Consider the following 18,863-nt stretch of genomic DNA (forward strand, 5'->3'; position numbering starts at 1 on the left):
CCCCGGCCGCAACGCCCGGTAAATAAAGATACAGAAGTTGTTATTCAACGGCTTTTGATGACTCGAATGGTAACAGAGAGAATGTCTGAAGTTGATCGAGTCAGTGACCGGGCAAAAGGATGAGACCGCGTCTGGCCATGATGCCTGGTTGAACGATCGTTCCGCCTCGTTACACCATAGAATTGTAATGACGCGAATCCACAAACCGCCATTTGATAAAAATCATTCATTTCACCGGCAAAAATTAGGATGAAGTTGTGAAGAAAAATGTTTAAAATTCCAGTCTTTGTTCTGATCCTACCGGAAAATTCAGAGAATCGTGGAAATCCTGGGGGAACAGGCCCTTTAATAGTCCAGGCAGATGTTTGACTATAGAATTGTAATTACGCGAATCCATAAACCACCGTTTGATAAGGGTCATTCGTTTCACCGTTAAAAATTTTAAAAACTCGTGAAGGAAAAGGAAATAACTAGCCCTTTCCTTAATTTCCCGAAAAAATCCCCAAAATTCTCAAAATCTTTGTGAACTAGCCCCTCAAATAGTCCAGCCGGCTGTTCCACCCTAGAATCGAAATAACGCAAGAATCGCACAAACTCAACAGGAAAAATGATTGAAACTCCAGCCCTTTCTTTAATTTTCTGGAAAAATCCTCAAAATTCTCGTGAACTAGCCCCTCAAATAGACCAGACGGGGTTTTCACCATAGAATTATAATAACGCGAATCCACAAAACGTCATTTAATAAAAATAATTTATTTGACCATTCAAAATTCTAAAAAACTAATTGAATAAAAACGATTAAAACTAGCCCTTTCCTTAATTTCCCAAAAAAATCCCCAAAAACTTCAAAATCCTTCTGAACTAGCTGCTCAAATAGTCCATCCGACTATTCCACCCTACAATCGAAACATCATCCCCAAAAGGTCATTTAACAAAAACAATTAATTCCACCATAAAAAATCCGCACGAACTCGAAGAAAAATTATTAAAACTCCAGCCCTTTCTTAATCCCCCGTAAAAATTCGAGGAATCCTGAAAATCCTTGTAAACCAACCCCTCAAATAGTCCAGGCGGGTGTTTCAGGGCCGCGGCCCACCCAGTTCCAGGTTCAACGACCGTCTCTGTAGCAGCGGGTGTACCCTTCCCTCTCGCCCTCTCATCCTCCCTTTATACGCCCAACGGTACCCCCTGTGTGTCTCGGTGGATCCCCAACACCCCTCTACACTCTGCATCCCCCTCCCCCCCCCAATCCGTCGCTCTACCTCATCCGGGCCGAACGGGGCAGGAGGCAAAATACAGATGAGAGAGGCTGAACAAAATGAAATAAACGAACAAAGACAGAATTACTAGACCAATTCGATGTGCCTCTGGTGGGGGCATTAATTACGACTTTTCCTCGGTCAGTTTTGTGAACTAAATGAACAAGAGAATAGAATACCAGTTGACAATTTCGCATCACTTGGAGGGTGTGCACATGTGGCTGGAGGCTGTATCTCTGGGGTCACCGGAGGTCACCAAAGATTTCACCATAAAAGTCCATTGAACTCCCATTTTCCCCAAACTTATGCCCCAATTTTTCATTACTGTCGAATAGAATTTAGATCGTTCGGGGATTGTTTTTTTTATCATCTTTAATAAATAATTTTCGCCCTGGTAATGGCTGTACGAGGATTCTGATGCATGTACTAGGGTGGTGGCATACGGGTCGATGTGGCGAGACATCGGGCGTCGCACTTTCCTCCTCTATCTAGCCAACCATTCTGCAGACATTGATGCTAGAGCCACACGGTTATACACAAGTACTCGACTACTACTGTCCACACCCTCGCAAATCCAGCCACCGCAGGTTACCAATACACGTTAGTGTGTGGATCTCTCTCTGCTTCATCCCACCACTGGGCGAATGGTAGGACGGGGGAAAGGGATGGAGGGAGACGGGGCGAGGGGGGAGGGATAACTACCCCACCTGAAAGACCCTCCCCCGTACTACGTGCCACCACACTCTGTCAGCATCAATGAAAATGACGTCACAGGGGGAAAAACATTACTGCTTGCGTTTGGGTACTTTCATCGTCATCGAGGAAGGGAATTTTTAGGCAATTGGAGTGTGTCATTGTACACACGTGATTCTTTTAGGGAGGGGCTCCTTCATTGTTATCCTGACATCTTTCTTTATTTTCGTGGGTTATTGATAACTAGTGATGCCGCGAGACATTTCATGAGACATCACGAGACCAAACTTTGGAGAGATGATCTCGTTCTCAATAAACACGGGAATCATTGCTCTCGTCTCAGTCTCGAAATACGCAGTATCGACTCCTCTCGTAATCACTCCGAGTCAATTTATCTCGTCTCGGTCTCAAGTTTGTCATGTTTTTAATGTAGAATCTCGGTTTGTCTCGGTTTGTCTCGTCTCGATTTTCTACGTATAAAAAACGCGAAAAACTCGAAACGGAAATGAGATAAATTGACTCGGAGTCATCCCGAGAGGAGTCGATACTGCGTGATTTTGAGACTGAGACGAGAGCAAAGATTTCCATGTTTATTGAGACCGAGATCATATCTCCAAAGTTTGGTCTCGTGATGTCTCATGAAATGTCTCGCGGCATCACTACTCATACCCGAGATGAAAATTTTCATCTCGTAAGATTTATTTTTTAGACCGGAGATTTATTGTGAATTGATGGTAACGGGGATTTTTAACTGTTGGGAACATTCGTCAATTATTAGCGAATAATGAATAGCAGTAGTAGTTGAGCGGCGTTAACAGCAAATCAATATTTCCTTCTTTTGTGTTGATGTAAATTTGGGTGAAAATTTGTATATTCGTAGATTTTTTTATATGACTTCAAAGTTTGTTGTGTGGTGTATTCAGGTATGGAAGTTATTTAGTAGTCATTCGATGTAAATGTTTATAATGAGGCAAAAAGTTGACAAGGTTTCGTGTTTTGTATTCAAGTTTCTAATTGTATTGTCATGGGGGAGGTAAATCAAATCTGAATCATTGTCTTTAAACTAGGGTTAATCAGTTTTGTGAGTTACTTCTTCTCTAATTCGAATTCAAATTTGTGGATTTTGGACTCCAACTTCAGATGCTTGATTTCTGGAGAGGAAGACCCCTTTGAAATGCCCCTTTTTTAAATCAAGAACCAACATTAATTATTTTTTAATGACTTGGGGGAAATTCAACTAATAACTTTTGAGGTCGAGCGAATTGTACTAACAAAGTGAATAGTACTCATAAACTCATAACTCACTGCAAACAGCCTTTTCGTTCGATAAAACCTTCAAAGCCTCAAAAAATGCATCCTAAATTTGATGAAATAATTTCTTACGTCTAACATAAGATATAGAACTCTCAAAGTCAAACAGATAATTTCTCGTAATTTTGCAGCATTTTCCTTATTATTTAAAGACCCCGATGGATTATCCTTCGAATGTTATCTCGATTGTTTTTTCATCTTCATAATTTTAAATATACCACAATTTTCATTGGATTTTACATCACACAGGAGTCCCTAAAAATTATGATTGCACCTTAAAAAAAGTAGAAACAAACTGAACATTTTCAAAGAGCGTTTTTAAGATTAGGAAAGAAGTCTGATAACGATGAACGTGTAAATGGATAATTTGTCATTGCAACTAACGACCCGCCAGCCATTGACTGCTGTCACAAATGCTGAACTATTAGCAGCCATTAGACACTGTAAATTATTAATTTGCAATTTCCTCTCTATTGGGTTTATTTCCAAATATTATTCAAAAATGCGATTTGAAAATGTTTAGTGTTCTTCCACATTTTTTTTATTGTACAATCATAATTTTTGGGGACTCGAGGGCTGTGTAAAACTGAATGACAAATAGAGAATATTTCAGATTATCAAAGTTGAAAAAAAAAATAACTAAGATCATGTTAGAAAGATAATACACATATCCAAATTATATTTTCATGGACAATACTTTGTGAGTTGGGTGAAGGTAACTACTGGTTAAAACCTGATGATGCTCCAAAGTCCCTTATATAATGCAAAAAAAATGTATGCAACTAGGTATTAATCTTGATATGTTGCACACTTGAATAAGCGTCTATAAGTTTTTATAAATGTTCCCACATGGTCACCACTCCACTGAGTTTCCACAGCTAAGCCTCACAGCCATGACAGTGCACCAGCCCCACAGGCCTCCCAAAGTAAAACAATTGCCCCAATTGATGCTTCCCCAAAATTGGCTGAATTTATAATCGAAAATGGTACAGTTCAAGACCTTTCTGATCTCCCAATAATAAATTCATTCAATCCATCCTGACCTTTCCTATTTTACCTCTTCCATTTACCAAGAAAGCCGATATGCATTATCCATATAGGGAAATAAGAGAACTTTCCCTCCAGCACATGGATCCCAAAATTAATCAAAAACGTTTCGAAATATTCAGTGTTTCTGAACAATCTTTTGATTGTACAATCATAATTTTTGGGGACGCAATGGCAAGATTGGTTGGAGACGAGGATCAATTCGGTCTCACTAAATGTTCATTCGTCAATAGTTAACAAATGCACATTTGAGGAGCCTCGTTGGACTCGATTTTCACTTTTCAAGTGAACTATTTGTTAACTATCAACGAATACAGTAGAGGCTTCTTATAAGCTATCTTATAACCTCTCTATAAGATACCTCGCGCTCCGAGCGCTCGAGACCTACCCCCACTCTCGGCACTTATATCGCCTCCCGAATGTTTATGTTTCGTGGGCTTCTTATAAGATACCTGTCCCCGGTCATTTGTCAACGGGAAGAAAGTAGTTATAAGGATCAAACGGTGTTAAGGGTCAAACGGGAGGGACGAACGAAGTGATCATGAGGGTCTAATGACTTTAAAGGGGGGTCACACCACTTTTTTCAAGTAATGGACACATACATCGATTTTTTTTTACTTTTCCCATCGACAAATCGTAATTTTTCGTCTGTGATTATTCTCGAGTCCGCCAACAATCCCCCAACATCAGCTGCCATTCTATCACGCGGGGTTATGTTTAGAGAGAAAAGGGAACGCGGGCGATACAAATTCAAAACATTAAACACATAAATTGATTAGTTATCGATATTTATTCAGTACACTGATAGAATGATTCATTTATTCCAAACGAGATTCGTTAACTATTAACGAATGGTAGAGCTGAATATGACCAAATGAATATTCGTTAATAGTTAACGAATGGTTCACTTGAATGGCGAAAGTCAAGTCAAACAGGGCTCCTCAAATATACATTCGTTAACTATTAACGAATGAACATTTGGTGAGACCGAATAGACCCTACCCTCCAACCAAAATCCATTCTTTAACAATAACTAATCCGTTCTATCAGTGTAAAAATGAAAATTTCATTGAATTCGGGCGCAATGAGCGAGGTATCTTATTTGAAACCCGCTGCTCCCTATTTTTCTCCTCTCTGCGGGAGCGCGTAGTGGGGGCACAGGGGTTCCGGGAGTTCCACCTTCCTACTGTTCCTAAGGTGTCTTATACGAAGGCTCTACTGTATTCATTTGGTCATATTCAGCTCTACCATTCGTTAATAGTTAACGAATCTCGTTTAGAATAAATGAATCAGTCTATCAGTGCACCTATTACCCCGATTGATGCTCCCCCACAAAATGGATGAATTTATAATCGAAAATGGTACAGTTCAAGACCTTTTCCATCCCCCAATAATAAATCCATTCAATCCATCCTGACCTTTCCTATTTTACCTCTTCCATTTACCAAGAAAGCCGATATGCATTATCCACATAGAGAAATGAGAGAACTTCTTTCCCTCCAGTACATGAAATTTGTTTACTCACTGAAATCAATGAGAAGCCTTCCATATCCTTGACGCTGATAGGGCGGCAGTGTAAGTATACACGAGACGTTGTAATTCAAGAACGAATTTTTCTCCTGAAACATAAAATGCAGAGAAAATTTTACTCCCCATTCCCATCCAATGGCTCTTTATTTTTTGTTATATTACTTCTGTCGTGATATCGTCGTTTATGGGCACTAGAGTGCAGACGAGATGACCAGGCCGTTTTTTTTTATTCACGTTATTTCTTTTCTCTCACATTGTTTAGTCGGCAGACAGTGACTCACCACTGACGTCTGTGGCAAGTTGAAACAGGATAATTCGAAGAAAAAATATTTTTATCGGATAGTATACATGCATACACGTGGATATGTTAAAACATACGTGCATTTAAATCCGTCACAAGTAGGTGGTTATAATCGGGAGAGATTTTGTTCATTCAAACAAAGTGATAAAACGAATGTGGTGATAAAGCTTTGACCCATTGATTGAAATTTTCATTCGATGCGAGTGCAAATTGTAACTGTTGAGGATGTTTATCAATTTCCTGAAAACCGAATGCTTTCATTTATGGTGCTATTATTATTCATACATTCAGGCCATCAAATTACTTCAGAAATAGTGCAAATAAAAAAAAGTTTGGGAAAAATTATTGAAAAAGTCGAAGTAATCGTGGAGCGAAATTCTGTTCTAGATCTTTCTGACCTCGATAAACAAGGAGAATAATATAAGAATTATATTTTAGCAACAATAAGGAGAATAATAGAATGATATTTTCTGTTGAAACCCTTCAACAACTAATGGATTGAAAATAAAAATAAATTAATGTCTTGATGAGTGTCCAGAACGTTGGCAGCTGTGGAATAATTTAACTCTCTATTTTCTCCTTTGTTTATCGTTTGTTTTTTTTAAATTACTGTGATGCGAAATTCTGTTCATAAAACGAATATGGTGATAAAGCTATGACCCCTTCATTGTTTGAGTTTTCATTGTACGTGAGTGCGAATTGTAACAGCTGAGGATGTTTATCAATTTCCTGAAAACCGAATGCTTTCATCTGTAGCGCTATTATTATTCATACATTCGCGCCATCAAATTACTTCGGAAATACTGAAATAAGAAAAAGTTTAGGAAAAATTATTGACAAAATCAAGTAATCGTGGAACGAAATTCTGTTCTATATCTTTCTGACCTCGATGAACAAGGAGAATTATAGAAGAATATTTTAACAACAACAAGGAGAATAATAGAATATTTTCTGTTCGAACCTTTCCACAACTAATGGATTGAAAATAAGAATAAATTAATGTCCTGATGAGGGACACTTCGGTGTCCGGAACGTTGGCAGCTGTGGAAGAATTGAACTCTCTATTTTCTCCTCATTTTATTGTTTGTTTTCTTAAAATAACCGTGATGACCGTTAATGGCGGAGTTTTTAATGATGAATCGTAGCAATTGGAATGATTGCGAAGGAAACAAGGAAATTTGCGATTTTACCAGTTAATCATTGCAGTCCTAGCTAAAACCATGGAAAACCCTAGTCGTACAGCCGGCCGATTGTGCAGAGCCCTAATCTGCCCTTCTGTCACATTGACTAGAGAGGCACATTAGGTCACTGCACCGTGCCTACCTTCCGAAATTTTTGGGCGAGGGTGTTCCTAAGCGGTCACCCATTCAAGTACTAACCACGCTAAACGCAGCTGCACTGATAGAATGATTCTTTTAGTCCAAACGAGATTCGTTAACTATTAACGAATGGTTCACTTGAATAGCGAAAGTCAAGTCAAACAAGGCTCCTCAAATGTACATTCGTTAACTATTAACGAATGAACATTTGGTGGGACCGAATAGACCCTAACCTCCAACCAAAATCCATTCGTTAACAATAACTAATCCGTTCTATCAGTGTGCCCTCGGATGTCCGCCGGAGCAACACCTAACTCACCCAACCATTACGGTCGGTCCAGAAACTATATTTTCTGTGGATATACCTTAACATGAAAAAAGTATTCATCTCTTGGAAATAATTTTTTCTCTGGAAATTTTGGGAATTATGGTGTTTTAAAAACTACTATAATTTATTAGCCACTTCAATTCAAAAAGTGAAATTTATTTGAATTTTCCGGTTGGCCAGTCAATGGCAATTAAAGAAAAACGAGGCGCTGAGGCATTTCCTCCATACACGGAGAGAAATATTCAATAAAAATTACGAATCTTTTCCGTAATTCCGGAGCGAAATGTGGTTGTAGGAAATTTTACGGAATTTTTCCGGAGCGTTTCGTAATTTTTATCTGAATCTCTGGTGAAAAATTACGATACCGTCACTTAAATTTTCTGAGTCGATTCCGTAATCGGTGAGTGAAGTGAGACTTCCGTGATTTTTACTGAACATTTCTCATAAGAGATTTATTGAACGTGAGCTTCGGGAATTTATTCATCCTATGTTCGTTTGTTTAAAATTGAAATATTGATAGCATTATAAATGTTCGAGAAAAATTCTGTAATTTTTCAGGCTAATAGATGAACATATAAAATAACAAGATAAACTAGCTGTTTTGATGATTAATAGGAATTTTTCTACAATAGCTCTGAGGAAAGAAAATAAATAATTTTTTTCTACTCGGGCTCTTGAGGGACTGATTTTTAATTCATAGTTGAACTATTGAGAAAGTCCAAACATAAAAATAGAGGGGAAATAAATATACTAAATCCAAGGTTAATGAAATTAAATATTCCAAATACTCAATTTGGGTTAAACTTTCTATCAACATAAAAAAATGACTTCATCTATCAGTCGAAAAAAAAATCAAAATTGTTTCGAGTCCACGTGGTTTGGGATAGACTAAAATGAAATGAAATGAAATGAAGTCGACTAAACTCGATCGTTCAGAGAACCGTATGCGAGGGCCATAAACGAGAAGACGAGTTTGAATAAATGGTGGGGGACATCCGAGGACGAAGACTCGCAAAATCTGGGACCCACGACGTCCTTGGGCCGTCCACTGATGGGCCCACTGTGACTCAGGGACGTCTCCATCCTCGGGAAGGAATTTTAACCGAATAAAATAATTTTTTTTCATCACGACATGATTAAAAAATGAATTGATTGATTGTGATTGTGTTCATTTTCATGTTGTTCTTCAATTTGGTGGAAGATCCGAGGGTATCCTTCGAGTAGGTGGCGAGTTAAATATCTTATACACCATTTAACTCAGAGTATGAGAATTGTAAGAGGAAAATTGCAATTTCTTGAACTGTGTAAATGTAACTTTGATGAAAAAATCATGTTATTTCAAACTTTTGAGCAGTAGAAGGACGAAAATTCTCTCAATTACTTAAATTTGTTATTCAAAATATGAATATTTTTGGATTCTGCTAATCTTTAGGAAATAATGGAACTGAAATTAACAGTTTTCATTGATTTTTTCATAAAAATTGTGAATTTTCAACAGCGAAATTTCTTAAAATTTCAGTGAAACTGTCCCCCGTCAATTTTTCCCAGCGACAAACCTAAAATAATAACCGAAATATCGCCCTATAACAATACAATCTACGTTGCAATGATTTCTCCGCTGACCTTCCCCGAAAAACGACAAAAATAGATTCAATCATCCACAAGTCCCTACAGTACATTTTCAATCTCTATGCTCATGCATATCACAATTACCCGAGTGCCTCACTGGGATGACCCCAATAAATCGAAGTGATAATAATCATTGGGAATCAGGGAATTTCCAGCGAGAAATTGAGACGTGTGCATGAGTCGAGGGAAAATTGCTTGAATAAAACAAATAATCAATACATTATCCAAGTGAATGTGTCACTTCTTCCCCCCCCCCCTCCCTCTCCCCGCGACGCAGCATACTCATTCTCTCGGCTTTTATTCAACTCTATCGTATGCACGAATCGTCGTGCATGTGTGACTCTCACTTGCCTCCTCGGTTCGACAAACAAGGATGTCATGTATATAAAATTTTTTATTTCACCATATTTCTTTTTCTCTTTATCCACGTCACCGTGTCGTTTTATCCCATGTACGCACATAGATGTATGCGTCAGTCGGAAGTTGTCCAATCATTGTCATTCACCAACGTGAAAAACCCCACCCCCTGATTCCTTTATTTCCACCGGAAGTGGTGGAAAGATTTTTCAAGAAAGAAATGAAAAGAGTGGAATAAAATATTGTTGAGAAATGTAATTAACTTCTTGGCAGTGCCAATGGTGGCAAAAAAATGCACATGGAGTACTGCCAAAGACATGAAAATTATTTATTTCAGTTCAACTGAAAGAGATAAAAAAAAATATACCTTGAACTGATTCAAGTATCTAAAAATTACGTATCTTTTCCGTAATTCCGGAGCGAAATATGGTTGTAGGAAATTTTACGGAACAGTCACGTAATTTTGACCTCAAATCACGGAATTTTTCCAGAGCGTTCCGTAATTTTTATCTGAATCGCCTGTGGAAAATTACGATACCGTCACTTAAATTTTCTGAATCGATTCCGGAATCGGTGAGCGAACTGTGAGTTCCGTAATTTTTACTGAACATTTCTCTCCGTGCACCTTTACATTCAGTTTTTTACTCTAATATTCCGACCCTCATTTTTTAACCTCCACTTTTTGACCCTTATATTCTCACACTTAGTGTCTGACCCTTATGTCACACTTGAGAGCGCTTGGTACAACCCGGGCTGATACGAAATAATCATCCTCGAATTGAAATACCCATCCCTCATTCGAGTATAAAATATACTTGAATCAAGTGTATTTTACACTCGGATCAAGAATAATATGAGGGAGAGTGGGGTAAAACGGCCGCTTTTGACTTTTTTTGTGATACTCACAACTCAGAAACAAATTCATTAATTGAGATCAGTCTAGGCTCATTCCAAAGGGGAAGAAGTGTAGTTTCCATGGGAAAAAAAATTATTCCATTTTATTGAAAATTGAATGAGCTGTTAACATTTTTAAAAAAATCAAAAGGGGTCGTTTTACCCGACTCACCCCTACTTGATTTTAATATAAATAAAAATACTCAATTCAAGTATATTTTTTTTCAGTGCTTGTTTGATATTAAATGAATGTTGAGTCGGGTAGCGAATAGAGAGAGCTATGGTAAAAAGCGAGATAGCGCAGTGCGTGGTGGCGTTGCGGGTATTGGAATGCAGCAGAAGTCATTGCAGCCTCACACAGTTGCTGCACACGCGCAATCCCGAGAGTAAAAAGAGGCAGTTAAAGAGAGAGAAAAAAAGGGGGGAAGGGGAGAAAACGAGAGAAATGAAATGAGTTGCATACGGCTAGACTATTGGCATGAGTGTAGGCTCTTGGTATTCTATTTTCTCCTATTTGTCATGAAGAATTTGCGGAAATTTTTACGTACGTCGGAACAATGCTCCTGCTCCTAACCACACGTCACACGGAAAAAAAATGAAAATTATTTTTTACTGTGGGATCAGTAATCGAGGACCATACCCGCCACACTCCAAATTTACTGTTGAATACAGTAAAAATTGCGACTTGGTATAGTAGAAAGTGGTGGAATAAAAGTAAAATTTAATTTGAATTTGTAATTTTGTTTCTTTTTAATTGTAATTTCTTATTCTACGTTCTCTCCATGCACTTGGGTTGTTGCATAAAATTTTGTCGGCGAATAAAATTATAAAATGTGAAAATTGAGTGAAAAATATTACATACGTCTTTTTTAATTCCAATTCATTGATCTTTCAATATTCATGGAAATAAAAGAACGCGTCCCATATTCTCAATCTTATTTTAACATCCAACAACAGGAAAATTTAATGGAAAATTGTCATTTTCATTAAATTTTTTATTTCAATGAATTAAATGGAAAATTAGTCAATTGGAGTTTCATTATTCATTGGAATTAAAAAATATGTGTTCCAATTTAGAATAATGGACAGTTGCCAAAGAGAAAATGAATTTTCTCCTATTTGTCGTGAAGAATTTGCGGAAATTTTCGCATTAGTTGAAATAACACTCTTGCTTTCATCGATACATTAATGGAATTGTCGCTCAATTTTTTTTTCATTGAACAAAATAATGAGATACGAAATTGATTGAAGAATAATACACACGTACTTTTCTGTTCCAATCAATTAATTTTTCATTATTCAACGAATTAAAAAAACCAGTTTCATATTTCTAATCCAATTTTCATATCCAGTAACAGAAAAATTTTACCCTCTAAAATATTATCATTTCTCTTTATTTTCGATCAGACCATAAGTTTTATGAACGGAAAAATTCTTATGAAAGATACATAATTTTTTTTAATGACTCATTGCAAAGAGTTGGAGACACACAATTGTTCTTTTCATTCTGATCAAGTGGAAAATAGCTTTCGTCACATCGTAATAAATATATTTTTGCTAATAAATTAGTAGTTTGCTTCCGAATGGTATTTCTATGACGATGTATTTTTAATTGAATTCAACATTATCCCAACGCTGGCAGTCAACATGTCCTGACGTTAAACTTTTTTACCTTTCCCTGAATATTGATTTGAAAATACATTTTTTCAACAACAGATGATGCAATGAATCTCATGATCGAAGTCAGACAAGTTTTAATAAAGCTATCCACTATTTTTCAGTAAATTTTCTGGTTATTCATATTGAGAATAATCCCGGTACCCCTCCTACCTCATCCAAAATCCCATCCAATAATTTCCTATGACGTCACAAAGATGTCGAACGCTATATAAATTCCCTTCTTTAATGTAAAAATAATAATCTAATGGCACTGCGGAGAATATTTGAAATCACAATTGAATTCACTTAAACAATCATCTTTTCAATTATCGAACGTCGAAAAACGATCATTCACATACGCACATCCGGACATGGTCTAAAAGTAGCAAATTCGAACTGCTGGGGCCAAAATTGGTTATCCCGAGCCAAACAATTCAAAATTTCAGATTTGAAAAATACGATTCCTCCATTCGAAAGCAAAAATTATCCATAGTCAATATAGATGCGCCCAGACAGCGGATCCACATGAGTTTCCAGCAGAATACAGCCTATATCGTCATGTTCTGTCTTTATCACACGTTGAACAACCTCCGCAAATGGAAAATTGATGGACTACCCACGCGGCAGAATTGACATTACAAAGGCCCACACATGTACCTCTCTCACTCGGGATTTTTTGTTCTCAATGACTGAGTGAGAGAGTTTGAAAAAAAACGGGAGGGAGAGACTGGTGACATCGTGTAGAACAAGCAATGTTCAATGACAATGGGAGAATCCCAATAAACTGGGTGCTGGCGCGGGTCAATGACCCTTGAGGGAATTTTCTCATTTTATTTCCTCCCAGAGTCTATTCAATTTTTTTTCTAACGCTCATTTCTATTTATCCGGCGACAATTTTCGCGGATAATTATATCGATTACATTCCGATTGAGTGCAGTGGTGCAAAAATGAGGTACTTGACCAATAACGCGTGTGCGTGTGTGCAAGACCACCTAATGGCCGTGTGCAAGTTCCATCGGCGACGGTCACTTCTATATTTAGATATGCACCACGAGCCGACGACCAAGCTTCTTCCTCCTCCAACTTTCTTCGGCATTTCTGAACACAAAGACTGTGATGACTTTTCAGTCGATCCTTTGTATCACGGAGAAAAATTTTTTTTTCTTTTTCAGGAATGTGTCACTGACTTCTAAGGATATGTCAGTGCTTTGTGGGAATCTATCACCAATTATTGGCCATATTGGATACTGACTGCAATAATTTTGATCATCAAAGATTTTTATCATTGAAATTTGGTGATAGATTGACAGAGGAATAAAAGTTCTGATTTTCAATGATATGTTATTGATATTCAGGGATATTTGACTGATTTTCAGGAATCTATTACCAATTATTGTGATACTGGACAATGACTGGAATAATTTTGATCGACAGTGATTTTTATCGTTGAAATTTGTTGATTGATTCACAGAGAGGAACACGTTTTAATTTTCAGGGACATGTCGCTGATTTATAAGAATCTATCATTAATTATTGACCATATTGGACACTGACTGCAATAATTTTGATCATCGAAGATTTTTATCATTGAAATTTGGTGATAGATTGACGAAGAAAAAACAGGTTTGATTTTCAAGGATATTTTACTGATATTCAGGGACATGTGACTGATTTTCAGGAATCTATCACCAATTGTTTATGCCAACATGAAAAGGGACACTCACAATTCTCGCATTTTGTCGCACCTAGTTTTCGAGATATTCACGTTTTTGTCTTCGCAACTCCGATTTAAACCAATGTTAAATTATTTACGTGATCTTCTCTAGCGAAGTCATTTTCTACGCAATAGAGGTCATTTTGGACTTGAAATGTGCGGAATGTGCATACATAACTCCCTATCGATAATGTGAGCCGTTAAAAATTAGAGATTGGCCCCTGAAAATTAGTGACGTTACTTTGAAAAATAGTGACGACGTCACTGACAATTACACTGATGGGAATTTCTGACAAGTAACATTTGCACTGAAATTTCAAGGAATTTTGTCATTGAAAACTTCATAGATTCATGGATAAATTTTTGAGAACTGTAGAATTCAGTTAAATTATTCCAGGAAAATTAATGAAAAATCAGGTAAATTCAGATAAATGTCCTCGTGAATTTCCGATTCCTCTGAAAGACTCCAAGATAAAGGGTAATCAATGAAGGGTCGAAGCGGTATAATGAGGGTCTCGAGGGTCAGAATAAAGATCATGGGGGTCATATGGATTAACTTAATCAAAAAGTAAAATCCCTTTCATTTAATTGCATTTTTTCTCTCCTAAAAAATAAAAAAATGCAACTGATAATTAAGTTTCTATTCCCTCTCTATTCTCCTACATTCAAATGAAAAAAAAAAACGCATTGAACTCGTATGAACCTTGGGCCAAACTATTTAATTCAATCCAAACTTTAATTTCCACCCTGACAAATCGGCTCATCAAAGTCTGCTTTCCTCCCGTTCACCGTCACCCTAGCGTTTTCTTGTAACCTCGACCGTGGATGGGTTTCGGGTGGAAAAGAGCAAGATAACCCAGTGGAAAGAGGTAAGGGGGACCGAGACGGGGGTAGAAACTTAAACTCACATAGTGTGCGCGCGCGTATTTCAATGTCGTCTCGCCAGACAGTCTCCCGAGGCCGCCCCCTTCAAAGAAAGCCGGGTGTACACCATAACCAGAGATCCCCATAGAGGACGTTAACTTCTGCCCAAAGAAACTCCAGGAGAAGGTGAGTTTGTAACAGGACGGAGAGAGTTATTGGGTTCAAGACACTCACGGCCTTATCCATCATCGGGAGTTTAGCAAGTTTATAATTGGACGAATGTGAATATCAGAAATATGAGACCAATTAATAGGTCTGCGACAAATATTCGGAGGGGGTAAACTCAGGGGAATTTAACTTTGCTTGATAAACTACAGGAATTTCCGTAATTACATGTCAAGATGCATTCCAAAGTTTAATCCAATAGCGAAATGTTAATTCTTCATTTACGTAAACAGGCGAAACAATTTTTTTAATATTCTGGGGAACAAGGGCTTTAGGGGATTGAATTTCCAACAAAAAATGTCTTTTTATATTTCAAGATCAATTTTTTTCCCATCACGCTATGCACGGAGAGAAATGTTCAGTAAAAATTCACGGTACTCGCAATTCGCTCACCGATTGCGGAATCGACTTAGAAAATTTAAGTGGCGGTATCGTAAAGAAAAATTCGGAGAAAAATTAGTTAAAAATTATATAGAAAATCGTTCCAAATTTTACCACGAGGTGCCACCAGCCGAGCTGAAGACTTGGAGGATTTTTAATCCCCTTAAAAAAAGTCAGAAGTGTCTGTTTCCACTCGCCCCTATATTTTAATTCTCCTCAGCATTAGTAATTGAATATCAGAGCCTGTATTCAAGTTCAATGGTACTGGATTTTGTTATCTAAATCTTTGAAATTTTGAATTGATTTTTTATTTTGAGTCATTTAAATATCGGAAAATATTCGTATCATAAATGCATAAGTGAAATAAAAATATCCACATTACAATCAGACATGAGATTATAGAAACTGAAGTCTGAGCTTGATTCCTAATTTAAAACCGTTGCACATTTTCCAAATTAAAAGAAAATTTAGGAAGTCTACAAGGAGAGAAATATTCAATAAAAATTAAGTATCTTTTCCGTAATTCTGGAGCGAAATGTGGTTGTAGGAAATTTTACGGAACTGTTACGGAATTTTTCCGGCGCGTTCCGTAATTTTTATCTGAATCTCCTGTGAGAAATTACAATACCGTCACTTAAATATTCTGACTCAATCCCGTAATCGGTGAGTGAAATGTGAGTTCCGTAATTTTTATCTGAATCTCCTGTGAGAAATTACAATACCGTCACTTAAATATTCTGACTCAATCCCGTAATCGGTGAGTGAAATGTGAGTTCCGTAATTTTTACTGAACATTTCTCTCCGTGTAGTTTTCCACGAACATTCACACAAAAATCGAGAAGTCGTTATTGTTGAACATTAAAACCTATTTTCACCAATAAATTTTCCATTCAGAATGTTTCCTAGACTCAATTCCAAGGCAATAAAAAATGACATTTTCAGAGAATTCAATAATGTACATTAATTACTCATAAGAAAATGCCAGAAGAATAATTGGCACGATGTAGATTGAAATTTGAGCAATGACTATCTATAAATTTTCTAAAATTTTCCCCAGGCAACAATTAAAAGTCTCGTCAATCGATCATTCATCAACCACCTCCCCACCGCCTAAATAAAATTGTAACGAAACAAATTCTCCGTGTCTAACCCCTCGCCAAAAGCTCATGAACCGACAATTTATTTCAATTCTCTTTCATGATCTTCCACGTCTGCCTAAATTTAACGAGTTCATTGAGTCCTGACTGACACCAATCTCTTCATTCCCCGGGTCGTTGACTCTGACGACGTGCTCCCAAAAGCCAGAAAGTGTGACCTTGAGTAATCTCTAAACCTCACTGAGGTCTTTTTTCTTCCCATCTTTTTGTTTTTCACTCCAGTTCTTTTATTTCTCCCTGTCACCGAGGCTTGTTGTTTTTTTTTCATCCCTTTTTTTCAAGATGAAAAGAAGAGCGTAGCGTATACAAAACGATGCTAAGTCAAATTGAGGGAGAGAAGAGGCAGTAAAGGAAGGGCTAAAGTTGTTTGAACGTGTGCCTATGGTATTTCGTAGTGTGAAACAGGTCTGTCTGGCATCGATCGTGGCCCAGCCATGGTCTGGGCTTGGAAAAGGGAGGAATGGGGGATGAGAGTGGGGTTTTTGCCTCGAGGAATACGAGGCCTACCCCAACCTCCTTCGTCTAACGCTTTCACCCCCTTACCAGAACGTCTGCGGGAATATATATTCTTTTTTTTTTTACCAAGGAAAACTCAGCTTTCCCCTCATCTCAGTCCTTCATTCTCTTCGTTTTCACCGTCTAGCCCTCGTCTTTACCACATCCTCATACCATTCCCCTGCCCCTACCCCTCAGGGTCAATGTGAGATCCCCTTTCTATTTATTATATTTCCCTTTGGTCCTTTCCCAACTTGTGTACTGGGATTACGTCCAGTTTCTCTTTTGTCTTTGTACTCTGCTTATTTTCGGCTTCAAGGATTTTCTTTCAAAAGGGGCTAAGAGGTGAAAGGGGACTAGGAAGATTCAAATTTCGAGGTCGAAATTTTCACCCTCTTTCATTCATCGAGCTTTGATGAAAATATTTTCCAACTCAATGTCCAAAACATCTCATTCATAGTTGGCCTGTTGGACGCTTTGTGTACGAATCTCAGTTTAATTTTAGATATTTTCGGGGGACGAGTTTCATTGTGTAGTGAAGTGCAAAGAGAAGATAAGTCCAGATTTAATGAAATGTAACGAAAAATAATGAGAATTTCCAGTCGCACAGATGAATTTATGCTTTGTTGACGGTTTAAGGGGAAACAGAACCCCTGCGGTTATATGAATCTTTAGAATTGTGGTTTTCTCCTGCAATTATTATTTTTTATTCATTAAACTACTTCATTGACTCAACAATGCGATAATCGAGTCGATAAAGTAATTTCATAGATAGAAATTAATAATTGTAGGAGAAAACACAATTTTAAGATTTGATGTAGACAAAGGGGTTCCGTCTCTCCTTAAAGTTCATTGAGTTTGGGGGAATTTTTGTATTGTTCTTTCTTGAGGTATTTTTGCGGTGCTCCGAAGACATTGAGAATATTTTTTTAGAATTTTTACTATGTTCAATAGCAAATTCTGAGTGTGGCGAATATGGTCCTCGATTACTATGTTCACAAAGTAAAATATAATATTATATTTTTTCCGTGTACTTTAATGGTGAAATTCACTAGCATAGGTCATTGTCTATATAAAACATACGAGTAATTATTTCCGTTATACGAGTAATTATTCCCGTACACTGTTAGAAAAAAAAATCATGAAATTTCAGGTTTCACTGAAAATTCAGTAAAATTCCAGAATTTTAAGTAGCATAAAGATGAGAATTCCTTAATTTATTTGAATCTAATATGAATGTTCAGTACCAAATTACATTGAATTTTTAATGAAATCAGAAGTTTCAAAATTTTTTCCCCCTAAATCGCAATCAGCCTCACTGTCCTGAAAATTCAAGAATATATTTACCAAAATTTTCTGGTTTTCTATTCATTTTCAGAGAAAAATGGAACTGAAATTTACAGTTCCCTTTGTTTTTTCTGCGAAATTCTGAATTTTCAATGACGAAATTCCTTGAAACTTCAGTAGTAATGAAATTCGATAAAAATTTCCAAAAAGTGTACCAGAAAGTTCAGACAAAATCTTTTAACAGTGTACATCCTTCAATGGTGAAATTCACTATCATGGGGCATTCTCAATATAAAAAGGGGCGAGTAATTATTCTCGTTATCATGAATGAAATTCCAGATAAAAAAATAGTCCATTGAATTCTCATTCAGAGAATTAAGTTGAATTTTCCCATCATCCCCCCCCCCCCCCCC

General features: G+C 37.1%; 1 protein-coding gene across 1 annotated transcript in view; it reads right to left on the reverse strand.

Annotated features, from left to right (window-relative positions):
* Positions 1-18,863, reverse strand: part of LOC107043655 (histone acetyltransferase KAT7) — a 37,276-nt gene that overhangs the window by 4,419 nt on the left and 13,994 nt on the right. The window contains exon 10 of the mRNA XM_015265237.2: positions 5,836-5,929. Coding sequence (XP_015120723.1) covers positions 5,836-5,929 — 94 coding nt within the window. The remainder of the gene's footprint in view (positions 1-5,835; positions 5,930-18,863) is intronic.

The sequence above is a fragment of the Diachasma alloeum genome, unplaced genomic scaffold, assembly GCF_001412515.2.
Source record: "Diachasma alloeum isolate Michigan unplaced genomic scaffold, Dall2.0 Dall_scaffold_00179, whole genome shotgun sequence".
In the NCBI taxonomy this organism is placed as follows: Eukaryota; Metazoa; Arthropoda; class Insecta; order Hymenoptera; family Braconidae; genus Diachasma; species Diachasma alloeum.